The sequence below is a fragment of the Blastocystis hominis genome (assembly GCF_000151665.1).
Source record: "Blastocystis hominis, Singapore isolate B (sub-type 7) whole genome shotgun sequence assembly, scaffold_17".
Classification (NCBI taxonomy): Eukaryota; class Bigyra; order Opalinata; family Blastocystidae; genus Blastocystis; species Blastocystis hominis.
This window is the reverse complement of record NW_013171824.1, coordinates 317,424-342,110: the sequence shown is the minus strand read 5'-3', so window position 1 is coordinate 342,110 and position 24,687 is coordinate 317,424. Positions and strand designations below refer to the sequence as shown.

The 24,687-nt window shown below is 49.6% G+C and overlaps 11 protein-coding genes; 3 read left to right on the top strand and 8 right to left on the bottom strand.

Moving 5' to 3' along the window:
- Positions 1 to 16: 16 nt before the first annotated feature.
- Positions 17 to 1,656, bottom strand: GSBLH_T00002224001 (uncharacterized protein; the record flags this gene model as incomplete). XM_013040762.1 has 1 exon in its annotated part: positions 17 to 1,656. One exon carries the CDS (start codon positions 1,654 to 1,656, stop codon positions 103 to 105), a length of 1,554 nt encoding a protein of 517 aa, XP_012896216.1. The 3' UTR covers positions 17 to 102.
- A 3,520-nt stretch (positions 1,657 to 5,176) lies between these two features.
- On the bottom strand, positions 5,177 to 5,789 carry GSBLH_T00002223001 (uncharacterized protein; the record flags this gene model as incomplete). The annotated part of the gene is made up of 2 exons (XM_013040761.1): positions 5,177 to 5,471; positions 5,503 to 5,789. 2 exons carry the CDS (start codon positions 5,787 to 5,789, stop codon positions 5,177 to 5,179), a joined length of 582 nt encoding a protein of 193 aa, XP_012896215.1.
- A 77-nt stretch (positions 5,790 to 5,866) lies between these two features.
- GSBLH_T00007066001 (uncharacterized protein) lies at positions 5,867 to 6,284 on the bottom strand (the record flags this gene model as incomplete). Its single annotated transcript, XM_013040760.1, has 3 exons — positions 5,867 to 6,011; positions 6,044 to 6,175; positions 6,208 to 6,284. 3 exons carry the CDS (start codon positions 6,282 to 6,284, stop codon positions 5,867 to 5,869), a joined length of 354 nt encoding a protein of 117 aa, XP_012896214.1.
- Positions 6,285 to 6,510: 226 nt separating this feature from the next.
- Positions 6,511 to 7,677, top strand: GSBLH_T00006409001 (uncharacterized protein; the record flags this gene model as incomplete). Its single annotated transcript, XM_013040759.1, has 8 exons — positions 6,511 to 6,519; positions 6,550 to 6,632; positions 6,664 to 6,853; positions 6,885 to 7,095; positions 7,124 to 7,248; positions 7,279 to 7,354; positions 7,389 to 7,592; positions 7,640 to 7,677. The coding sequence occupies 8 exons, from the start codon at positions 6,511 to 6,513 to the stop codon at positions 7,675 to 7,677; spliced, it is 936 nt and encodes a 311-aa protein (XP_012896213.1).
- Positions 7,678 to 8,145: 468 nt separating this feature from the next.
- GSBLH_T00002222001 (uncharacterized protein) lies at positions 8,146 to 11,291 on the bottom strand (the record flags this gene model as incomplete). Its single annotated transcript, XM_013040758.1, has 7 exons — positions 8,146 to 8,467; positions 8,498 to 8,844; positions 8,892 to 9,935; positions 9,974 to 10,267; positions 10,297 to 10,857; positions 10,892 to 11,176; positions 11,211 to 11,291. 7 exons carry the CDS (start codon positions 11,289 to 11,291, stop codon positions 8,146 to 8,148), a joined length of 2,934 nt encoding a protein of 977 aa, XP_012896212.1.
- Positions 11,292 to 11,973: 682 nt separating this feature from the next.
- GSBLH_T00002221001 (uncharacterized protein) lies at positions 11,974 to 12,399 on the bottom strand (the record flags this gene model as incomplete). Its single annotated transcript, XM_013040757.1, has 1 exon — positions 11,974 to 12,399. One exon carries the CDS (start codon positions 12,397 to 12,399, stop codon positions 11,974 to 11,976), a length of 426 nt encoding a protein of 141 aa, XP_012896211.1.
- Positions 12,400 to 13,814: 1,415 nt separating this feature from the next.
- On the top strand, positions 13,815 to 15,451 carry GSBLH_T00002220001 (uncharacterized protein; the record flags this gene model as incomplete). XM_013040756.1 has 3 exons in its annotated part: positions 13,815 to 14,083; positions 14,116 to 14,738; positions 14,773 to 15,451. The coding sequence occupies 3 exons, from the start codon at positions 13,815 to 13,817 to the stop codon at positions 15,444 to 15,446; spliced, it is 1,566 nt and encodes a 521-aa protein (XP_012896210.1). The 3' UTR covers positions 15,447 to 15,451.
- Positions 15,452 to 15,724: 273 nt separating this feature from the next.
- GSBLH_T00002219001 (Ribosomal protein L19) lies at positions 15,725 to 16,274 on the top strand (the record flags this gene model as incomplete). XM_013040755.1 has 1 exon in its annotated part: positions 15,725 to 16,274. One exon carries the CDS (start codon positions 15,725 to 15,727, stop codon positions 16,247 to 16,249), a length of 525 nt encoding a protein of 174 aa, XP_012896209.1. The 3' UTR covers positions 16,250 to 16,274.
- A 298-nt stretch (positions 16,275 to 16,572) lies between these two features.
- GSBLH_T00002218001 (uncharacterized protein) lies at positions 16,573 to 18,920 on the bottom strand (the record flags this gene model as incomplete). XM_013040754.1 has 11 exons in its annotated part: positions 16,573 to 16,882; positions 16,914 to 17,024; positions 17,058 to 17,148; positions 17,179 to 17,601; positions 17,637 to 18,019; positions 18,052 to 18,192; positions 18,223 to 18,267; positions 18,302 to 18,398; positions 18,444 to 18,707; positions 18,738 to 18,827; positions 18,862 to 18,920. The coding sequence occupies 11 exons, from the start codon at positions 18,918 to 18,920 to the stop codon at positions 16,601 to 16,603; spliced, it is 1,986 nt and encodes a 661-aa protein (XP_012896208.1). The 3' UTR covers positions 16,573 to 16,600.
- Positions 18,921 to 18,923: 3 nt separating this feature from the next.
- Positions 18,924 to 19,871, bottom strand: GSBLH_T00002217001 (uncharacterized protein; the record flags this gene model as incomplete). The annotated part of the gene is made up of 4 exons (XM_013040753.1): positions 18,924 to 18,960; positions 18,995 to 19,056; positions 19,097 to 19,432; positions 19,461 to 19,871. 4 exons carry the CDS (start codon positions 19,869 to 19,871, stop codon positions 18,924 to 18,926), a joined length of 846 nt encoding a protein of 281 aa, XP_012896207.1.
- Positions 19,872 to 22,667: 2,796 nt separating this feature from the next.
- Positions 22,668 to 23,747, bottom strand: GSBLH_T00006407001 (uncharacterized protein; the record flags this gene model as incomplete). The annotated part of the gene is made up of 1 exon (XM_013040752.1): positions 22,668 to 23,747. The coding sequence occupies one exon, from the start codon at positions 23,745 to 23,747 to the stop codon at positions 22,668 to 22,670; it is 1,080 nt and encodes a 359-aa protein (XP_012896206.1).
- Positions 23,748 to 24,687: the final 940 nt, after the last annotated feature.

The window sequence follows — 24,687 nt, the reverse complement described above, 5'->3', positions numbered from 1 at the left end:
TTCCAACAAACACTCCTTCATTTCAATACATTCTAAACATAAAGCTCGCAAGCTCGCTAGACAGCACACAACTCCTTTGTACTCCACCTTATTTCTTCTTCTTTAGTGCTGCTGCTTCTTGTACTCGAGCATCATGTGGTTATCGGGCTGCAGTCCGATGCAAGCGCGGAAGATGTTGATGATGCACTCTCTCTGCTTGGAGAGAGCGTTCACCACGGGGGTTCCGCGCGGCACTTCGGGCGCCTTGAGCAGATAGGAGAGAATGGAGAGGACGGAGTTGAATCGCTCGAATCCCTGGGATCCCTCGTAGGAGAGCGAGATTCGCTCGCACATCTCCGAGAGCACCACCAAATCGACCATCAGCGGCGCGGCCAGCAGCGAGTCCTCGCAGGTGTTGTGCATCGAAATGGTATTGATGCCGCCGTTGAAGATCTCCGAGGTGTACTCGTCCAGAGCGCGCTTGCTGTCGCCCACGAAGGGGATGTACTTGATCACGATCAGATGGTCGGGGTGCTCGTGGTTGGGGTAGAGAATGCCGTTCGAGGCCACCATGTCGTCCACCACGCCCGACTTGGAGATCTCCTTCGAGCGGAACTGCTGCGGCGAGGACAGGTTCTTCCCGTCGTTGTTGCCCAGGTGGTTGTACGAGGCGATCGACGCCGGCTTGATGCCCGCGCTCACCAGGTAGTCCACCAGCACCGACTTGATCTTCGTCTGGCCGCTCTTGAAGTCGTCGCCCGCAATGAACGTCTTGTGCTGCTCCGCCAGCTCGAACACGCCAGGGACGAACGTGTTCTGCGGAGAGCCGTTGATGTACGTGTTGCCCTCCAGAATGGCGGCCACCGCGAAGATCGTCGACGGAGCCACCTCCGAGTGGCTCTCGCGGATCGACTTCAGCAAGTTCTCCGCAGTGTCGTTCACGCCGGGGATGATTTCAGAGTAGCGCTCCGTGTTCGCCGTCCAGAGCACAATCACCTTGTCCAGGTGGTTCTCCTCCTTGAAACGGCGCATATCGGCGCGCACCGTGTCCAGATGGACTTGCTTGTCGTTGCCCGGAATCACGTTATCCGCGCGATCCTTCTGGTTGGCAGCGATGTAATCGGGATAGTAGATCGAGGGCAGGGGCTTGAAGTCCTTCATGTACGGGTACATGACCTGCTGGAAGTCGTAGTCGTACACACCAGCGCGCTTCATGGCGTCGCCCAAGTTCATAGAGCTAATGTCCCATCCACCAATCACCAAATCGTTGGGATTGACGAGCGGGAGAAGATTCTTGAAGGGGATGTAGAGATCCCCTCCGGGAACGGTACCAATCTTCACTGTAGAGCTCTGCGAGATCGACCCGTAGTAGTTCGGGTGCATCTCGCCCTTCTTCGTGTGCCAGGTAATCTGGTGCTTGTTGGCAAGAATTCCTGCAGTGACAGTGGTTCCATTGTTGCCACCCCAGCCAATGAGCATCATACCGACCTTCGGGATGCGGCGATCGGTCTTGAAAACGTACTTCTCGTCGCGAGGAGTCACGACGACTTGACCATTTTCAATCTTCGCTTCACTCGTATGGTAGACGTAGTCGGCAGTTATAGTGTCATCAGTGTAGGTGACGTTGGGAGCGTTGACAAGAATAGGAGAATCCGTATATTGGTAAGCAGAGTTCATAGATCGTGATGCTGACAGCCTGTTTCAAATAAATGTCCGTGTGCAAATTTAGTTCTCCTTCTCAGAGGCGATGAGAAATTGAGCATAAAATGAGAGTCACACAAAGTTAGCCCCTTAACCCTATAATGTGTCTGTGTTCTTTTCTTCTAGAAACGACCCTAATAATCATTCTTCCTGACCCATTATTTACTGGTTCATGAAGATTAGTGGATGAACAAAATCGATAGGCCAATCAACCTCTGATTAATTGACTGCTAGAATAGCTAGATAACCACGGCTCTGTACAAACGCCGTATCTTGTTTATTCTGACTCTCTTTTTTTGGTGTGATTCAGGAATTGACTTTTACTGTATTGAATATGAAGTGGATACAGATATTTTAAACTCAATAATGGGAAGTGTACACTGCGTTTTTTAAAAGTATTTCCATATACTATTTATCATTATATACTTATAAAGATGTTTCTTTTGTGACTTAAAACTGGTTAGAAAGAGTAATGGATAATTTCGTAAATCGAATCGGTTATTCTATTGTCAATGTGTGTCATACAACACATTCATTTAATTTCAGTTAATTTTAGATAATTGTTCCCTTGACTTAAAGATGGGCTTATTATTCAGTGAAATGATTATATTTATATATATAGAGAGAGAGAATGTAGTGCAATATCATGTGTCAGAAAGGTAATAGCATCGGAATGTACAAAGTGAGCAAGAGAGCAAGCCAAACATAGAGATTTATAAGAAAATACTGAATAGGGGTTCATTAGAACTCATTTAATGCTTACTTTTGACCCATACATAGCGATCGTATCCTAAACCTTTGGATTGCTTATTGTTTGCTCCTATTCCAGATAATAATGCAATATAAAATCCATTTTGAATAGTTTGCGATATTGATTGAACAAAGAAAAGACTTAGAACGAAAGAAAATCGTCTTCTGCGGGTGCCTTCTTCTTCACTACTTTCTTTACCACCTTCTTCACAACCTTCTTCTTCGGCTTCTCTTCTTCCGGCTCTTTTTCTTTTTCCTCATCCAGATCGAAATCACTGAATCCATCTAGCAAATCGTCCTCAAAATGATGTTCTTCGGCAGCAGGCGCAGCGGGAGCAGCTCCGAAATCACCCAGCAAATCTTCCTCAGGTTCTGGCTCAGGCTCAGGTTCAGGTGCCTTCTTCTTCACAACCTTCTTGACCACCTTCTTGACTACCTTCTTCTTGGGCTTTTCCTCAGGTTCCTCATCCATGAAGTCATCATCATTCGCAGCAGGAGCAGCGGCAGGAGCACCAAAATCACCCAGCAAATCTTCTTCGGGCTCGGGCTCAGGTTCAGGTGCCTTCTTCTTAACGACCTTCTTCACAACCTTCTTGACTACCTTCTTCTTGGGTTTCTCTTCGGGCTCTTCATCTAAGAAATCTTCCTCTTCAGCAGGAGCAGCGGCGGGAGCAGGCGCAGCAGGAGCTCCGAAATCGCCCAAGAAATCTTCCTCTTCGGCAGCAGGCGCAGCGGGAGCAGCTCCGAAATCACCCAGCAAATCTTCCTCTGGCTCAGGCTCAGGTTCAGGTGCCTTCTTCTTCACCACTTTCTTAACGACCTTCTTGACTACCTTCTTCTTGGGCTTCTCCTCGGGCTCCGCATCTAAGAAATCTTCCTCTTCAGCAGGAGCAGCAGGAGCAGCGGCAGGAGCACCAAAATCGCCCAGCAAATCTTCTTCAGGTTCAGGCTCAGGCTCAGGCGCCTTCTTCTTCACCACCTTCTTGACCACCTTCTTCACAATCTTCTTCTTGGGTTTCTCCTCAGGTTCCTCATCTAAGAAATCTTCGTCATTTGCAGCAGGAGCAGGCGCAGCAGGAGCTCCGAAATCGCCCAAGAAATCTTCCTCTTCAGCAGGAGCAGCAGCAGGAGCAGGCGCAGCACCGAAATCACCCAGCAAATCTTCCTCTGGCTCAGGCTCAGGCTCAGGTGCCTTCTTCTTCACAACCTTCTTGACCACCTTCTTGACTACCTTCTTCTTGGGCTTCTCCTCAGGTTCCTCATCCATGAAGTCATCATCCTTCACAGGAGATTCCTCAGGTTCAGGCTCGGGCTCAGGCTCAGGCGCCTTCTTCTTCACCACCTTCTTCACGACCTTCTTCACAATCTTCTTCTTCGGCTTCTCCTCGGGCTCCTCGTCGAGCTCGTTCTCATCTCCATCCATCGCAAGCAGATCCGTTCTCGACTTCTGCAGAGTCAGCTTGGGCGGTTCGCCATTCTCTCCCAGCATGGCCGACGGATCCAGCTTCTTCGCCTTCTTCAGATGGGCGGACGAGCCACCAATGCGCGAAGCAAAGATGTCCATCTTCATGCCTCCCTTTGTGGCGCTCAGCTCGGCGCTCAGAATCTCCTCGGATGGTCGCAGAGTGGCGTGAATCGCCTCGAAGCTCTCATCGAACGCCTTGATCAGATCCAAGGACTTCATCCTGGTCGTCTGCTCCGTCGACGCTCCCAGAATCTTCGACACCGACTCGTCCTCCTCGTCTTCTTCCACGTTCCCGGAGCGCACCGACTGCGATCTCTTCTCGGCCGCCAGGCGACGCTCGTGCTGCAGGCGCTGCGTCTCCATAATGAGGCGATACGTCCGCTGTCCAAAAAGCTGGACTTGCTGCGTGCGCTGCGCGTTCAGACTCTTGTTCTCGTAGGCCACGAAGGGCAGCACGTTGTGGATGTTCGCGATGGTCTCCGACACCACACGCTCCGATCCGTTCACCAGCAGATACGCCAGAGCCTGCAGCGCCTTGAGTCCGTGCTTCCAATTTCCAGCGGCCGAATCATTGCAACGCCACCAGATCGTGTCCATAATCTCTCCGCACGTCGAAGACGAGAAGGTCTCGTGCGCCAGCTTGTGAAGCGTTTTGGGAATGCTAATGCGCGATGTGTTGTTGCTCGTGATCTCCATCACCAAGTTTCGGTAGTTCGACGTCTTCTCCGCCTCCTTGATCTTGTTCACGTTGTCCTTCACCACCGTGGGAGAGAAGCTTCCGTCCGTCATCACCGACAGCTTCTCGAACAGTCCTTCCTGCAGGTCTTGCTGGCGAATCACGCGGCGCTCCACCGCCAGGCGTCGCTCGATGAAGCGCTCGAACATCTGCGAGTGCGGGAACTCCTTCAGCACTTCGTTCAGCGGCCCCTTGACGTGCTTGGAGAAGTTCTGCAGATAGCCCTCGCGGTCGAACACCAGCTCGCCCTTTGTCTCACGCTCCTCGCTCTTGGTGAAGAACTGCCGGTAGCAGCCGAACACCGAGACGAAGAACGACAAGAACGAGTAGAACAGACGGCCCTCTTCCAGAACCGTGCGGCCCACAGCGATCTGCTTCGCGTAGCTAATCCTCACGCCGCGCTCTCGCTCCTACTTCAACGCTCGCACCAAAAAGTCCACCGGGTCCACGCCCTGCAGCGTCTCTCTCGCCTTGTGGCCCGCGCGGCTGAGCACGGAGATCGTGCTTCGCACACTCGACATGTCCACGCCCATCTTCTTCTCCAGCTAGCGCTCACACCGCCCCCCTTCGCTTACAGTCGACACGCTCTTGCCCACGCCTCCCATGGAGCCCGTGGAGATCGTGTTCTTCGGGTAGAGATCGATGATCGGGTCGCTCTCGCTGTAGGCGATCTCGCCCTTGTCCACGTCGACGTACACGCACGCCTCCATCGGCAGCTTCTCCATCGTGGGCTGCAGCGAGCGCTTGATTCCCACCAGGAACGGCATCGGCGCGGTCACGTAGGAGAGCAACGAGGCGGGAACGATGGGGATGAAGATGTGGTGCCAAGAGAAAGGACAACTACAAGTGACCGCGCAGAATCGAACGGAACAGAATCGCGACGGCGGCGTGGATGCACTCTGAGAGAGTCGACAGCTCGTCGCCGATGAAAATAATGCGCTTCTCGCACATGAGAGCGCTCAAGAGAAGAATCAAACTCTTTACGTCAAAGCGAGAGACCAGAGGAGCGAGCTTCACATCGATCAAAGGAGCGTCCATGTCCTTCGGACGCAGGAACTCGTTATCTCCAATCTTGAACGTCTCGTTCGGCTCAGGAAGAGTAGAATTCAGAGCCGAATCCACAAAGTCGATGACTTCTTCAGGCTCCAAGCGAGTCATCGTTTGGGTCACTTTCAAAAGGTGAGAAAAGATTGTGAAGTACGGACTAAAGGGGTGACCAGCAGCACAAAGAAGGCTTACTGAAGGGAAACATAGCAAATCACTTGGGGAAGACGCTCGCCCACATCATATCTTCCGCCAATTCCTTCAGGAAGGTACCGACGACAAAAACCATACAAACGTTCTCCACTATCTCCCGTCAGCACGACCGTATATTCCTGACTAAAAAGTAAGCTACGCAAAGCAGATTCTACGGTTCGTAGACGCTCATAGGCTTGATTTCATTAAAATCCGGAGTCATGAAGTAAGGCAGATCTCCAGGAAGAGCCTTTGTGCTATTCTCTGGATACTCTCTGGACACATAGGGAACAATCGCTCCCTTAGCGCTACCAAATTACCAAGAGAGAGGAAAATGTACTCCTTCTTCATAGAAACCTCGACATATGCGTAAAAAAGGGAATTTCCAGAATCTTCAACAGGGGATTTCTTGCCCATTTACTGATTCAGATCTAATCTTGCATTCATGATACTGGGACATGGCCGTATTTAAATTGGGTCAGATTCGAAAAGTAATAAAGCCTCAGCGAATCACACACGAGAAGAGCATCTTAGGAATTACAATGAATAGCATACACTCGAACAGTCGACTCCGTACGATTTTTATAAAAATAGATCATTACTTTTTCCTTCATTTAGTTAAAAAAACTAAATTATCATAGTGATGTCTCAGGTAATTCTTGGGTGTTCCATTTAAGCACAGCTTGTGTACGATGCAACAAATGCGGATTTAGAAGAACCCGATTGGGGAATGTTTATAACCCTGTGCGATAATGTGAATCAGAGGTATGGATTTTATTTTCGAGTTTTCGTTCAGAGATGATGCATATCGTCAAGAAATTATAACTGCGCTAGACAGCCGACTTAAGAGTCGAAGTCCGAAGACCGTGTCTCATGCGATTACTCTGTTGGATACGTTGGAGAAGAATTGTTTCGGTCCGTTCCACCGCTTAGTTTGCCAAAAGGAATTTCTCGACAATCTATTTCGGATTGCGATGAAGGAGCAAGTGGGTTCCTTGTGTTTGTCATTTTCCCCAGAGTCCCGAGAATTGGAAGAAGGCAGCTGATTTGATTCAATGCCTTGCCCTGTCCTTTGCATCTGTGGGGAAGGAATTTAAACTCTTTGGTGTTCTCTACCGAACCCTCCGTAACCGAGGAGTGGAGTTCCAGAATGAAGAGTCGGTGGATCTTTTCACTCCCAACCTCTCGGACGAGATTGTGGACAACTCGACTCCCAACATGCATGTCCGTATGTTGCTGTGCATTGTGTTCAGTAGGATACACGAGCCCCAACGCGAAGTTGGAGAACGATCTTCACATTGTGCAGCGTCACATGATGAAGATGCAGTCCCTAATCGTAAAGCGGAACCGTCGAGGAAACATTCCAGAGAACAAACAGCGCGTAACAGTGGAAATGGGGAACCACGCATAGGAATTGGATGACGAAGACGACTTTTTGAGCCAGTGTCTGATTCGATTATTGGAAGTGACTCGTTGCTTTGATTCTTGTAGGAGAGAAAAAGCGATAGGCATAGAATGTAGTGAACATTCCGGAAACCACGCGCGATTTGTGCAAACTGCTGAAGAACAGCATTGTGCAGCTGCTGCAGGCGAACAAGGATACGTCGATGGATGCTTCGAAGATTCAGATTTACCCGGAAGACATGCGACGAGCGGAGGAGTTGGAGGAATCGGAGGAATCGGATGAGGATTTCTTTAATTGGAGTGTTTGTTCGAAATGGGACTGTATGTGGAAATGAATCGATGTGATTGAATGGAAATGAGAAGGTTAGGGAAGGGGAAAGAGAATCGGATGGGTGTGAAGATTTAAAAAAGAGAGAAAAAAAGAGAGAGTGGAGATAGCAAGTGAATAGGGCAGAAGCATTCGTGGAGAGAAGAATGTTTGTTAATTCATTAGTACTGTATATTCATTGATCAGGTCTTTTCTTTCATGATTTGGTATTTGTTATCCTTATTTCACATTGTAATTCCGTTCTTTCACTCTACAATTCCATCTTTCACTCCACACCCATCTTCTTCTCTCCTCCCTCCCTCCCTCCCTCCCTCCCTTGCTTGCTTCTCTTTTCCACTCTCCTGTCTACCAAACAAACACGCCACCATATCATCAACAAATCATCACAAATTCGCAATCTGATCATACTCCGTCGCCGTATCATTCACTCCAATCAATCCAGGAATCGCTCTCCGCCTCTCCATCTCGGCCGCTTCCTTCCGTCTCTTCTCCTCTTCCTCCACATCCGCAAACAAATTCACTTGGACATTGGTCACTTCCTTCCCCTCACTTCCTCTCCCCCTTCCCTACCTTCAGCTGGATCAAGAAGTCCCGATTAATCACCAAATACTCCGCGTTCGACTTCCCCGTGTTCTTCCCCATCATGATCACATACTCATCGATAATCGCCTCCGCACACCTCGGAAACTGCTGCTTCAAATACCCCGCCACCGCCTTCTCCACCTCCAGCACGTTCTGGAAGCTCGTCGCGCAGCTCGGCAGCAGCGTCACCTCGATTTCTCCCGACACCAGCATCCCGAACAGCAGCTGCAGCGTGCGCGACAGCAGGCTCAGCGCGGGGATGTGCATCGCGTCCGTCATGCTGTCGCTACCTCGCACGCCGTTCCCTTCATCCTACAGCACGTTCTCGATCAAATACAGCAAAAACGACCGGTAGAACGATTGCCGGAACGCGTTCTCGCTCCCGCGCACCGCCTCCAGCACCAGTAATACTGTCTCCAGCGCGGTCTCGTAGATTTTGCGCTCGGAATCCTTGAATCCCCAAATCAAACTGTCGATCAGAAGCTTTTGCTCCTGCTCGGGGAACGCGAAGAGCGACGTGAACGCGAAGCGCGCCAAGTTCTCCATGAGTTTATAGAACGCCAGCGTCAAGTCCGTGTACTGCAAGCGATCCTTGGTGATGAGCTGCAGCGATGGCATGAAAACCGCGGAGAGAATATCCGGGATGAGTCCCTTGCATCGATCCTGTGTGTTATATAAATTCATTTTTTTCTTTTTTTTCACACTCCTACCTTCAGCGTTTCGATCAACGTCGACAAAAACAGCAGCTCCAGCGGCTCCTTCGCGCAGTCCGGCGTGTCCTGGAAGTCCTTCAGCAGCAGCGGCACGAACTGATTGCAGATCTCCTTGATGTCCACCTGCGCGCCGTTCCCCAGATCCTTCGGCCGGAACGCTCCCACGAAGGTCTGCAGCATCCGCACGATCTCCCGCTTAATCAGCAGCTGGTGGTGCGTGTCCTGGTAGTTCACCGCAGCAGCGCCCTTCGCGCGGATGGTCTTGGTGGCCGCCTGTCCGTACAGCTGGAACAGATCGCAGAAGTCCTGGAAGAAGGTCACGAGCTTCGCTTCAATCCGGCCTTTCTCGCTCACCTGCGTCGCGAAATCCAGCAGCAGCACCTCGCAGACCACGCGGTCGATGCGCAGAGCGCGCCGAATCGCCAGCAGATTCGCGGGAGTGTGGAACTGCGCGGCGTTCTGCACGCCCTCGCGGATCACGCGCTGCATTTCCTGGTTGAAGGGCAGCAGCAGCGCGCTGATCCACTGATTTCGCGTGTCCATATTGCGCTCGAACTTGGCGATCGTCGCCACGGCGCTGAAGAACACCTCGACTTGCTGCGTGGAGAGCAGCTCGGTGTACACGGGCACGTTCGGCAGCACTTCCTCGATGAACGGAGGGAACCGGCCCTTGTCCGTCTGGTGCGGAATGATCAGCTGCGAGCCGCAGTTGCGAGCCAGCTTCAGGAACGTGTCGCAGGCCATGTCCTGCACGCCGGGGTGCGTTTCGTGCATGAAGTCGAAGTTCTTTCGGATCACGGTCCGCAGCAGCACGTAATACTGCCTCAAAAACCGCGGGTACTGCTGAATGACGTACATCAGACAGCCGGCAATGATGACCTTATCGTCCTTGTTGTTCTTCATCTGGATCAGCCGCAGCAGGTCCATAATCGTCGCCACCAGCAGGCGCCGCTCCTGCTCTTCGGTCATCGCGCCGCTCACGCTTCCGATCGACCACACCAGCGGCTGCAGCGTGTTGCGGAAGGGCATGTCGTTGCTCTTCTGCATCTACTCCTCATCAACCGCCAGGCTCGCTCCACCTCGTCGTCCAGCGAGCTCATAAAGATCGCCTCGGTGATCTCGTAATCCACGCTCGAGAGCAGCACCAGCGTCTCCTTCATGACTTTGTACAGCGCAGAACAGTCCGTGTCCTTCGTCTCCACGCGCACGATCTCCCCGTCGTCGTTCTCCATCACCATCACTTCCTCCGGACGGCTCATGCGGCGCACCAGCAGCTTGATTAGCTGCACATAACTCCTCTCTATCGCTCCCACCTCCTGCGTTTCATCCGTGAACGGTCCCTCCGGGGCGTTTCGCGGCATCACGACCGAATCCTACGTCTCCACCCTCCCTCACCGCCCACCTTTTTATACGTGTTGTAAATATCCTGCGCCCAGCCCTTCCAGAACGCCATGCAGACCTTCAGCACTTCGTGGTCGGGGCAGCGCGACAGGAACAGCAGCAGTCTGCACACCTGCTGGTACAGCGCCAGCGACTGCGCCACCAGCATCGCCTTGTGCTGCGCCGCCACCGAGCTCAGAAACAGCGCCAGGCTCAGCAGGAACACGCGGAGCTCCTGCGGGAGCGAGGCGTAGCAGGCCTCGATGTCCATCTCGAGGTCGATGTACCCCTGCGTTTCACCGGTTTCCACGATCCGCACCGCTAAAAACTGGAGGAAGCGCGTCAGGGACTGGGAGACGAGCGCGGGGAACTTGCCGGCGCGCGGGTGGCAGAGGATCTCTTGGAGACAGAGCATGCAGGCGAGGCGCAGCGCGTCCTGGTGGAGGCCCTGGAGCAGAATGGAGGAGAGATTGTAGTCGAAGACTTGCTCGTCGGGCAGATAGGCCAGCGTGAGGCGGATGATGTTCACGGCGTCGATGATGAGCGAAACCACTTCCGTGTTGACCAGAACTTGCGTGCAGAGCTGCCGATCATATGGCTTCCAAGGAAACGCCTACGTTGTATACTTCCGCGATGTCCTTCCGGAGACCTTCGCGGATCTGCGAGTTGAACTTGGAGGTGAACTCGGAACTGCCGAACTGGAAAACGTCCTCGATCACGATCTTCAGAATGTAAATGTTGTTGATGCAGCGACTCTCGCTCACGGTGGCCGCGACCACCAGATCGTGGATGAAGGAAGACCAGCTGTTCGGCCATTCCTTCTTAAAGATCTCTACTAAAATGATGTCCCACTTGTGTAAAAGTTCCTCGTTCTGCTGGACGGATTCCATCGTGGCAGAGTACTACAGTTCATAGAACGAACGAACGAACGCCTACCGACATCACTTGATTTAACGCGAAGCTCTTTACCGATTCACGCTGCTCCGCGGGAATCACTTGCCACTTTTTCTGCACCATATCCTCGAGAAGCTACGCATAAAGCAAGCGAGAGCAAGCACTTACAACGAGGGCAAAGAAGATACTCCTAGGATTGCTACATCCGCTTATAATAGCATCCGCTGCCATCCAAGAGCGGTCATCTTCTTTGAAGCGATATAACAATTCTCCCGCCTTTGATTGCTACGGTAAACAATATCAAAAATGCATTACTAGGGGATGACCAGGAGTGTAGAATGCAGTAATCACTTCATCCACTAATCTAGGATCAACAGGTTTAGAGAAGTCTAATATTGCCTCCATTTAATCTAGACTCTATGAATATCAACCGAACGAAAATAATCCAAGTCTAAAGAATGGTTATTTGTCCAGAAAACACGTACAAAACGAAACTCCAACAAACAAGAAAAAGCCAACCAATTATTCAGCCATTCAATAAATCAGTGAATCAGTGAATTAGAGAATCCATGAATTTTTTAATGAATCATTGAATGGAAGAGACACCCAACGAACGATGAAGCAACGTTCCTTCCTCTGCTCATTTCTTTTCTTTCTCCTTCTCTCTCTCCTCAAAATACTTCTGACTCTTCACAAACCACGTTACCGGGTTCAGCGCAATCTACCCCTCATCTCCCTCCTCCGCGCGTACTCCCTCGTTCGGATACCCCGGATGCGTCGCCAAGAAGTGTTCTCTGCACGCCATCTACCGCTCGCCCTTCCTCCGCTCGCCTACCTCCACCTTCTGTTCCTTTGCGTATGCCACGATGTTTCCGATCGCTTCTTCCCTCACTCGCAGCGTCCGCAGCAGCTGCTCCAACGCCGCATCCTGCATATACACGAACGGACATCCATGACACTGCTGCCCAGTAGGCCGCGTCTTCATCATCACCGAGCACGGCAGCGCGTTCAGCGGCACGCGCCGGCCCTCCAGTCCGTACAGATACCGAATATTATACGCGTACTGCCGCGTGAACTTCTCCACCGACAGCTTCGCCGTGAACTGCTGCTGGAAGAACGCCAGCGCGCCCTCCACGCTCAGCCCGATGCCGCGGAGGAACCGGCCCAGCTGCTCGCGGCCGTCGTAGAAGAGATGATGCGTCTTGCAGAGATGCAGGTACATCGCTTTCATGCACAGAGGGAACGACCGATTCGCTAACTACGCGTCATTTCAGCATAAACGGGGACTCACCGCGGGGATGGACTCCACCGAGACCTCCGAGGTGGGAGCCGGCTCGTCGCCGACCAGCTGCACGTGAGGAAAAAGGGGGGGATCCCACAAGGCTGGTCATCTGGGAGAGCGAGGAGGCGAAGCGAGGATCGGCGAAGCGGAACGGCTGCGCGGCGAAGTGCTTGAGACCGTCGAGAAGCTCCTGCTCGAATTGGGAGGCGAGGAAGGAGCGCAGCTCTTTCGCGGGGAAGTACACTTTGCCGCCGTCGAGAAATACCGCGGGGTTGCTGAGCTGGGGGTGAAATGATAGGAAAGGGAAGAACGTACGGAAAAGGCGAATTGCTCAAAGTCGAGAACGTAGTAGTCAGATTCAAACGTCCAGTCGAACTCCGAAAACTTGCCCTTCATGAACTTGGAGTCCACCTGACGGATCGAAAGACCGAGTTTATTCACGATCGAGTTTAGATTATCAGGGTCGAGGCGATAGCTAGGCGTTAGAACAGCAAAAAGGAAAAACTCGAATAAGTATTTTTCTAGGGACACAAATCGACCACTATCTGTTTGGTTTGAAGAAAAGGCGGCACGTAATATAAAGTGGGATATGATATCTTCCTCCTACACGAAAAACCACACCTCTTCCACATACAGGATGTTCCTCATAATATTTTATTTTCTTCTTTAGTTCTCCTCCAGCATCATCTTTCGTATCGCGTCTTTGTAGTTTGTTCTCAAGAATGCTATACACTACTCCAATCAGATATTCCTTGACTGATTCCTACTTTCTATTCGATGGCTCGCATAGGATTCAAAATCATCAATGCTAATTTCAGCTGGCAACAAGTCCAGGTCTTCCGTTCGATAAAACGGCAGACTGTACTCGTTCTGAGTGACTTTGCTTTTTTGAGGGCCGCTCTTTTTGCCCAGAAAATCCATCAAGAAATACTTGAGGTGGATGGAGTCTATATGTTTGTGAAAATGATAGGTCTGTAGGAGGATCGTTGATACATGCTATTTTACTATGCTTCTCTTTTCAAACACATTTCAAAATCGTTTCCTTGTTTGGTTGTATTCATTTTCAAAACCACAATTTGTTCATTCAACATGGGATTGTAAAAATACCCGCTGAGCATTCATTTCCTACCTTTGGTAATTGATTCTGCCTGTAGAAACGAGTTGCAATATCCTACTATATTTTCCTTTCCTTTCCTATTTCTGAACATTTACGTACGATTTCCAAAATTCAAATCGCTGGTTTACCATCTAGATTTTGATTGGTACCAGGATTGTGCTTATCTGGGGAAACGCCCTTCCCCTTTTCTACATTATTTCTTATTTGGTTTGGTACCTGCTTTTTGTCCCTTGTAACCCCTAGAAAGATGTCTGCATCTCTTCTCAGTCGTTGTGCTCGCAAGAGCCTTCTTAGCAAGGTCATGACCCCTACTGAAGTGGCCCACAAGTTCTTCAAGAACGGAATGACGGTCGGTTGGTCTGGATTCACCCCTGCTGGATATCCCAAGGTGGTTCCCATTGCTGTTGCTGATATGGTGGAGAAGGAGGGAGCGAAGCTTCAGTTTGAGCTGTTTGCTGGAGCCTCTGTGGGTGCCGAGACCGAGGATCGCTGGGCCAAGCTGGGTATGATTTCTCGGTACGTTTGGTTGCTTCCGTCTCATAGACTAGTCGTTGGCCTTACCAGACCGGTAAGAACATTGCCAAGGGCATCAACACCGGCAAGATCGAGATGGGTGATATCCACCTGTCCGCCTTCGCCCAGAACCTCTCCTGGGGTTTCTTCACGAAGGACCACGCCACGAACCCCGGCAAGCTGGACATCGCCGTGGTGGAGGCGACTGCCATCACCGAGGACGGAGGTCTGGTCCTGGGAACGGGTGTGGGTATCACTCCCGAGATCCTCGCTCTGGCCGACAAGATCGTCATCGAGGTGAACACCTCTCTGCCCGTGCTGCGCGGCATCCACGATATCGTGGCGGACCCGCGTCCTCCGCACCGTCGTCCCTTCCTGATCTCCCGCGTGGACGACCGCATCGGCTCCGATCTCGCCTATTTCGACGAGACCAAGGTGGTGGCCGTGGTGGAGAGCACGCTGCCCGATAACGGCCGTGGCTTCTCCGCGGTGGACGAGAACTCGAAGAAGATCGCCGGACACATCATGGACTTCTTCGACAACGAGGTCAAGCAGGGCCGTCTCCCCGCCAATCTGCTGCCTCTGCAGTCCGGCGTGGGCAACATCGCCAACGCCGTGATCGGCGGCCTCGCTGGCAGCCACTTCGAGCATCTCCAAGGTACTCTATTGACTCTGTTTGGCTCATTGCGCAGTCTGGTCGGAGGTCCTGCAGGACACCGTGCTCGATCTCTTCGACGCGGGCAAGCTCGACTACGCCTCCGCCGTGTCGCTGTCGCTCTCCCCTGCCGGCTTCGAGCGCTTCTACAAGAACCTGGACTTCTACAAGAACCGCTGCGTGATCCGCCCCGAGGCCATCGCGAACTTCTCGGAGATCGTGCGTCGTCTGGGCGTGGTGGCGATGAACACGCCGGTGGAGGTGGACATGTACGCGCACGCCAACTCCTCGCTGGTGGGCGGCACCAAGATGATCAACGGCCTCGGCGGCTCCGGAGACTTCCTCCGCAACGCCTATCTCTCCATCATGCACACGCCCTCCGCCCGAAAGAGCAAGACCGACCCCACGGGCATTTCCTGCATCGTGCCGATGGCCGCGCACATCGACCACACCGAGCATGATCTCGATGTGATCGTCACCGAGCAGGGACTTGCTGACCTGCGTGGATTGTCGCCCAGACAGAGAGCGCAGTGCATCATTAAGAACTGCGCTCATCCCGACTATCGCGACCAGCTCATGGACTACTACAAGATGGCCGAGAAGAAGTGCCTTGCGGAGGGAGCCGGACACGAGCCGCAGATTCTCAAGCTCGCTCACAAGATGCATGTCAATCTGGAGGAGAAGGGAACGATGAAGTTGGACAGCTGGTAAAACGTGCATTGTTTGTTGCAAAGACGAGGAAGTAAAGGGTGATCGTATCTCTATTGGGATGGATGTGTATCTCTCTCTCCTTTTATAATTATTATTTCTCTAATTAATCATTCTTGCTCGATCATTCATCACTCAAGAATAATCGGGACAATTCGCAAATTTCCCAAAAACCAGACTATTTCGACTCCCTTTAAATTCCCGGAAATTTCCAGGAATCGCAAATCTCACCACAATCTCACCACATTCCCAATAAATTCCTGGTAGAATTCCCTAAAACTATGGTCAGCTTGAAGCTTCAGAAGAGACTCGCTGCCGCCGTGCTGAAGTGCGGTAAGCGCAAGGTTTGGATGGATCCCAGCGAGGTGAGCAACATTGCCGTTGCCAACTCCCGCCAGAGCGTGCGCTCCATGATCAAGAACGGAATGATCGTGAAGAAGCACAACCTGATGCACTCTCGTGCTCGTGTGAACATTCGTCACGAGGCCAAGGCCCGCGGCAACCACACTGGTTACGGTAAGCGTCACGGAACGATGAACGCCCGTATTCCCGAGAAGCTGCTCTGGATGCGTCGTATTCGTGTGCTCCGTAGACTGCTGCGCAAGTACCGTGATGCCGGCAAGATCGACAAGCACATGTACGCTCACTTCTACGCTCTGGCCAAGGGTAACCGTTACAAGACCAAGCGTGTGCTGATTGAGCAGATCCACCGTAAGAAGGGTGAGGACAAGAAGGAGAAGCAGCTTGCCGAGCAGGCGACTGCCCTTCTCAACCAGAAGAGAGCCGCTATGGAGGCTTCTGCCTAAAACGTCGAATAGGATGATCTACCATTCGGTGTTTGTTGCAAAAAAACAGAGGAGTATGCGATAGAGTTATAGATCCCAAGTCCTGCGAAAAGAGCACAAATGACCAAGCTAAATCGCCTGTCGGCGACCTTTGCGATGGGCATCTTTTTATAATGATAAAAGACATAGGCACTGCACCCGAAGCAAATCCCACTTCCCCAAATCTTGCAGCTATGTGGAAAAAGGCAACCGCGGCCTACCTCAGACATTCCCGCTTGTTATAACTCTGGGACGGCCCCCTCCACTCCTTCTTGTGGGGAGATTGCATTTGCAACAAACAAAGAGTGCATGGCAAGCCAAACACGAGCAATATCACTCATAAAGATATTGCGTGCACATATGATTCATCAGTCCCTGAACTCCTCTTCCAATACGTAGGAAGCGACTTCCCTCCAGGACATCATGAACATACTTCTTCGCATTCTTCACCGCCTCCCTCATCGGCAAACCCTTCGCCAAGTTCGCTGCGATCGCAGACGACAGCGTGCACCCGGTTCCGTGGTTATTTCCTGTGTACACGACCCAATCCGAGAACTCGCAAAAATCGTCGGATTCCCGCGAATATAGCACATCCACCGCCTGCTCGCCCTCCATCTGCCTATCAAAAGCATGGGATCCCACCTACATGGCCGCCCTTCACCAGGACATAGGGACATCCCAGCTGTCCCAATTCTCTTGCCGCGGTTTTCATCTCTTCCACGTTTCCACTCACCGTCCGACCCAATAACAAGGAGGTCTATTCGGGGACATATAATCAAATAGGGCCCACCTCGGGTAGATTAGGGGTCACGATCGTGCAGAGCGGCAGCAGTTCGTTCTTCAGACACTCGCAGATGTCTCCGCTCGTCAGTTTGTCCCCGCTACCGGTCATCCCCGCGGGAATCCCCTACCTGGTGGCCACCATAACGGGGTCCAGAACCACGTTTCTGAACTGGAACTTGCGGATCCCCGCGGTAATCGCGCGGATCACGTCCAACGATCCGGTCATGCCGATCTTGACCGCGTCCACGTGTATGTCGTCGCACACCCAGCTGATCTGTTCCTCCACACACGCTCCGGTCATCATCACGATCTTCGAAACGCCCCGCGAGTTCTGCACCGTCACCGCGGTTATGCACGGCGCCGAGTACACGCCCAGCATCGTCGCCGTCTTGATATCCGCGGGGATTCCGGCGCCTCCGCAGGAGTCGTTTCCCGCGATTGCGAGAACCGTGGGGATGTGAGGGACGTGTTGCCGCGGGTAATAGGCGTTTCCGCAGAGAGTCATGCCGAGTTCCGCGGGATTTTCGACGTAATAAACGACGTTTTTGGGTCTGCCAATCAGATTGCGTAAAAAAAATAATATTACAAAGAGGCGGGATCGAACTGGAAGACCCACAGCAATCGACGCACCTCCACGCCGCAGCGCTGCAGCAGCGACCGCTCCGCTTCGCTCGGCTGCATCAAAACCGCAATCGCGAAACGCCCCAGCAGCGCGGGCAGCTCGGCGAAGGAGCCGAAGCCCAGCGAATTCGATGGAATCGACGCGGAACACAATTCCGTCAACGGCTTGACAACCTTCCCAGAATCGCGGGAAAGCGACAAAAAGCGCCGCGACGCCGCCGATTCCACGGTTCCCGCGGGGGTTTCAGGCGCGGCGCGGAGCGCCTCCAAAAGTTTCTCCAATGAAACGTCCTCCTGGAATAGTGTTTCGATGCGGTGTTTGTATTCCGGACTGTGTTCCCACTCGCTCTACTCCTCACGTGCCAGAACCGCGGTTCTACGGGCTGGGCGTTTCCGACCCCCACGAATTGAATAAATTTGGCGGTAAAAAGTGGCGGCACGTGATCTTGCTGGTCGAAAAACTCGTACTCCAATCGCATGGCCTCGCTGAAATAGTGTTCCAAAGAATTCGGGTCGGCGGGCTGCGGGTCACGGGGAACACAATTCATTACCGCGGGGAAGGAGCTCATCATCTCGTACAGCTGATCGGAGGAACGCTAAAGTATCAATGCGATGTGTGTACGGAGGTACGGTCAGGTCTTCACTGGCGTATATGCGGATCCAATCGCTGTAAGCGTGGTTGTGGTCGGGGAAGATCGCAGCGATCTCGTGACCAATAAAGTCGTATCTACCATGTTAAACACATCCCTTTTTCGATTCAAAAATCACATACAGTTTGTTGCAAGGACACAGGGCCGTCACGATTTCGGAAAGGCAACCATTCGTATACGCATTGACCACCAAATCCGTGTAATCACGCGTCGCCTTCTTTGCCTTGAATTCCTCCATCGCCTCGCCTGACTCATTTGTCTTCTTTACATGGGAATCGAGCTCTCTGCGAACCACGGAGTTAATAGCCTCGCAGATCTCGCGGTGGTAGTCGTCTCCGCGCTCTTTGCAAAGCTCAATCACCCGGAAGTAGGCCTTCTCGTAGATACTACACTTCAGCCATCCTTCAGGATTTTACCTCAAATAGAACGTATCCTGCTGCAAATAGTCAAGCCACGCAGCCTTCGGCAGCTTGCCAGTCGCAATACCCACGACCCAGGGATTATACCTAGGAGGCTCATTTTCTCCCGAATCTTGCGTACAGAGAGCAATAAGCATCCGGGAGGTACTTCTCCCAGAGTTGTTCCGCGATCGATGCCATGATTCAAACAAACAGTGAAGAATAAATACGACTGATACTCCTCATCGGGAAAAAACATCCGCACGTCGTCAAACCACGGGTGATTAATCGCCTCTGCGGCCGTAATTCGGTCTGGCGGATACAGTGTCAACATCTTCTACACATCATCATCATCATCATGCTCATCATCATCCTACCGCCAGCAAATCCGCGCCCTCCCGATCCAGCGCGGGCACCTGCTTCTGAATCCCGCGCACGGGGAACTTCGGGAACAGCGGACTGAAGTCGGGGAGCGCCGAAACGCCCGGCCAGACCGTTTCATCGGGGGTTCCGAGCATTCTACGTCGAATTCGATCGAACCGCGCGCACTTGAAGATGGCGAAGAGCGTCCCGATCTCGCTGTCCTCGGGGAAAAGGGGAAACCGGTTGACGAGCTGCGCGAAGACGCAGCCGAGCGACCAGACGTCAATCGCGGGGGAATAGTTCGTGCAGCCCAGGAAAATTTCGGGGGCGCGGTACCACCACGTGACCACCTACGTGGAAACGTGGAAACGTGGAAACGTCGCGGGTGTAATGGCGGAGGGGGAAGGCGAAGGAGCGGGCGAGGCCGAAGTCGGCGATTTTGACGTTCCGCGGGGAACTGATTAAAATGTTTTGGGGTTTGATGTCGCGGTGGATGATGCGGTTGACATGGAGGTAGCGAAGGCCGAGTAAAATCTGGAAGACGATCGATTTGATGGTCTCCATGGGGATTCCGCCGCTGAATTGGTTGGAATAGGTCTTCAAGTCGTAATCGAGATACTCGAAGTAGAGTTTGATTTCGGTGGCACCCATAACCACGCTACGCAGTCTAGAATTAAGGAACAAGCGGAAAACGCACTTCACGATGTTTGGGTGCTGCAATTCGCGCAAAATCGATATCTCGCGAATAAACACGGGAGAAATCCCTTCTTCCTCGTTCGACATGGGCATTACCTTCAGCGCCAACGTTTCCTTTGTATGGCGGTCTCGCACTTTATACCTATCCCATCAATGGAAGATCAAAATTCAAATACACTTTCCCATATGTTCCAGAACCGATCGAGGATATCTAGGATCCTAATCTCACGAACAACATGTACTATTTCATAACGTTCCACTATGGAAGAAGAAGAGGCAGATGACTGATGGCCAGAAAGAGAAGGGTCCATAAAAACGCTCTTTTAGAGTTTACACAAATATCTTGGAAGCGCAACACAAGATTATTATGAAGCAGCTCTTTTGTCAACTAGTAATCTTATCCGTTCTCTTTCTGTCGGCATATGCGTCTGGTGATATTTCTGACGAGAAATGGTTGAAACAGACAGATGATATTGATCGCTTAGCAAATGTAGCAATCAGCTTCTAAGAAGATAAGGAATAGGCTGCATTAATTGAACTCAAAAGAACTTCTTCTATTCACTTGTTTGATGATCTTCACCTTATTCGGATCGAAGAGTCTAAAAAATCTGTGGTGGAAATATGAATTGTATTATTGTTAGATTGCTGGGTACAGTCGCTCGTTGTGGCTCAAAGTCATTATCAACAGCGCGCATTTTGCAAGTGGAAAGGAAGAAGAAAGTCTTGAGCTGTTGGTTCTTCAACACAAGCAGAATCAGAAGTATTCGTTTGCAGTTCCCGATTTTCCAGTGATGGAGGAGTCGTTCATTCACAGCCAGGAAGAGAAATGGGCCAAAATCCATGTGGATGAGAGGAATCAGCATCTCAAGAAGTTGGAAAACGAGTTCATAGTCAATCCGTAATTGCAGTTTTTATTTTATTTAAAGAAAAGAAGTCAAAAGTTGAGATTTTGTTTATTGGATACAGAAGGAATTGAAGTAATGAATAGGTCATAGGAACAAAAAACGATTGAACAATGAAAAGGATGATAGTATAGTGATAATAAAAATTATAATAGAAAGAAGAAGTTGAAGAATGCAAGCAACAACAACAACAACAACAACAATATCAATACCACATTCATAGAATGACTCAACTCAAACAAATCAACAACTACAAAATCAATTGAATGGAAGGATGCTGAGTAATGTGAATCAACTCATCGCGCACAGCCGATCGCATGATCTTCCAATACAAATAGTTTCTAGTCTTCTCATAACAACGCGACTTCCGAATCACCACAAGAAACGCGTGATTCACAAGCCATCCAATCTCCTCCACTTCGATCCAAACGCGCCGTTTCACAATCCGAACCGTACTTGCTATCAGCCTTTTCATTTGATTGAATCGATACACTCGGTAGTCTCGCAGCGTTCGCTTCACTGCGAACAGCACGCTGCCGTACACCACAATTCGAATGTTCTCTTTCGAAGAATCGCCCGAAATGCGACTGGAATGCAGTCGAGCGCGCAGCACGAGAAAGATGGTTTGATAAATGGAGGAAAACGAAGTGGAATCCTATCGCATCAAATGCAGAACGAACAAACAACGTAAATTCGCCGAACTCTAGATTTACGAAAGTCTGTGTATTTTAAAAAGTTGGTGTAAATGAATTTGTGCTTGCTGTTGATCGTGTAGCCACACCAAGAAGTGAGATAATCGATGACCGTTTTTCGTCCACTCCGTACATCGAAATAATGCTGCTTTCGGCTCTCAAGACGAATGTTGAATTGATTGGGCGTATTTCTCTTCAGCTACGCGTGAGAAGAAGCCACATCAAATTCACACATAATTCTCAAGCTGCGTGATGACTGATTTGTCAGATGTGATGAAAAGGTAATCGTCTACAAACCGAATCACGGTGGTTTGAAAAGGAGAATGCACAACCGGGGAGAGAACTCGCTTTTCGAATTCTCTGAGATACAAGTTGCACAAAGGAAAAGAAAGAATCGAACCCTGAGGAATTCCATGTGTTTGTTTAAAGAATTGGTTGTGCAAGTGAACAAGAAGAGAAGAAAAGTTCCAGCGAATCGTTTCGATCACGGAGGAACGATTGAACAGATCCGAGACGATAAATCCAGTCACTACAATTTCCTTGTCATCCACAAAACTGCGGAAAAAGCTGGAGATATCAGTATCAAGCGGAATTAACAAGCAATGTCTCTACAAAAGAAACATCAAAATCGATAGTACTCGCAGTTTCCACTTTGCAGCAATCGAAATCGTTGAGAAATGAATCACTCGATAATAGTCTTTCAGAGAAGAATTCACAACATCCAATAGAACATTCTATTCACAAAAATAGCAATAGAACGAATACAAGATTTATCGAATCATAACATTTTGTTACATCAAAGGAAGCTATCCATTGCTTATTCGCTTTCCACGAATTGCAAACTTCGCTTCGCCCTTCTCCAATGTTTTCTACCGCAATCCAATGATTCCCATGAACCACCTCCTTCTTCTTTTCTCGGAAAACCGACTGGAGAATGCAAAAAACGGAACGGATTCGCCTTGTACTTTCTCTACGAATTCAATTCTCGAAGAGCAACAAAGATACAGTCTTTTCATATTTGTAATTGGTCGAACTCCCGAAAACAATTTCCCTCCTGCCTTCATTTTCGGGACAAAATGAATCTGAGCGACGCGAGAATACGAATTGGGATAACTCTAGAAATATAAGCCATAAAAAAGATGGAAAGAGAATACTGAAGAGTAGAGGGATGCATAATATCCTGTGGTAAGTTGATCGCGCACAATCGCACAAAAAACGGGTTTGCGATAAAAAATGAGAGAGTGATAAGGAATCGAACAATCTGTCACATAAAAATGGTTTGAAATGAGTGGAAACTAATCGATCAAGCGAAAAAGAAGTTGTAAAACGACAATGCTCTTAATGAGGAACGACATTACTGAATAAAGCAAAAGCGTATTGAATCGAGAAGTATCGCTTGTGGGTTTTCCAGAAGTCTTTAACCAATCAATATCGTGCAGTTTGATTCCACGAACCATCTCGTCTAACCGGAGTCCGCTTTTCTTTGTGCTGCTAATCAGCAAATAGATATGATTATAAAAAGATCTCCAATTGCGTCGAGACGAAAAGAGAGAATGCGGAAGCAATCGACGCAAACATTTTCGAACAAAGTCAAAAACTTGATGCGAAGACACAAATGCTGAGAGATTGTCCTTTGAGGTCGATCCAATCTTTGAATCTTTCGGCAATGAAGGGATCGAATCATACAGCTGAATGTTTTGAGTTAAATGAACGCACTGACAAGAATTATAGCGCAGATAACTCGATGGCAGGGGAGCGACAGAATGCAAATAAACTCCGTAAGGAATTTGAGTCGAGTTAAACAAAACTTTCGCTACCAAAACGAGCAACTTTTCTAAGCGGGGATAAAACCGAATGCGAATCTTCTTGCCTGTTGCGACCGCATCGATTTCTTCATTCAAAGAAAAGGAATCCCAGTGAGGATAGCAAGGACGTAGCATTTCGTGAAGCAAGATCAAAGCTGTTTGTTTGTGAATCGTTTTGACAAACGTTTTCCCCATTAGCGTGCCATTTAGACGATTTAGCTTCGCGAAAATGTGGGTGGAAGGAAAGCCATAGGATTTGGAAAAAGACAATCGATAGCACAAGGAAGAAATCGAAAAGGAGCTCAAATGGGGCGATCTCCCACTTCGAGTTAGAAACTCATTCAAAGGAGGTCCAGCCAGCTGGATCCATGACTTATTGTGTAATAGAAAAAGAGAATACGTTGTTAGCATTAAAAAGACTTCGTCACTCCCAATCACCCTCCAAATATCGTTCCATTCCTTTGTTAAGAAAAATTCGTTCGTTGAAGAGAGTGAATTGGAGACAGCATCCTCATATCTTAAAGTATGACCACTGGTAAGGACATTTTGGATCTTTTGAGATATAAACATTGTAATGATAACCTGAAGCAACTCTCTCTATGCATTCACAGCTTTGAGCTTTTCTACCATTGAACTTGCAGAGGATACGTTAATCATGTTCAAAGGAGGTCGAATTTTAAATGAATCAAACGTAATTGGAAGCAGCACAACTATTTTTAAATAGAATGAAGAAAAGAACCATTCATCAGGAGAAAGCGAGAATTCGCAGAGAGTGATGCAATATCCAGTGGCAAATTACGACTACATTCAAGTAGAGCATAATAGAAACATTTTAAGCAGATAATCGCCTAAAGGAATCGTGAGTGTGCTATTCAATGATTTTATAGGCAGGTTCATTTTTAATCAATGAACCTAGTCGATAGGATCATAAAAAGAAATAGGCGAAAACAATTACTGGTGAATGAGAATATAAACCGTTCATATTGAAAGGAATATAAATATATTATAGCGAATACATACTTATTTTGAATTATGATGCTCAGGAATTTGCACTTGAGGCAACCTATTTGTGTAAACTATGCTTAAAGAAGATATACAATTATTTCTTAATAAAAAAGTTTTGTGGAAGTCGCTACTATAGGCAATAGTAAAGAACAACGAGAAAGGGGATAAAGAAATAAATGGCTAAAAGGGCTAGTGATAAAAAAGTAATTTCGAATTAAGAGGGAAAGACAAAGTGTATTATTGGTGACAAAAACACATTGTTTGCCATTTTTTATGAATTGAGAAAATAGATTTTGTGGCAGATTATGTCAAGCAATGGAACCGTCATGAAAGGAATAATCAAGTGTGGGGATGAATTGTTGCAGAAAAGGGCATATGGTGTACGACAATTAAGTACGATAGGTTGAAAATGACAATTAGTATGCTGTTGTAAGAAAGATCTTCAATTCCCTGTTACTTAACCAAAATTGGATAATGAATATGAATCCAACATTTGTTTGTTGGT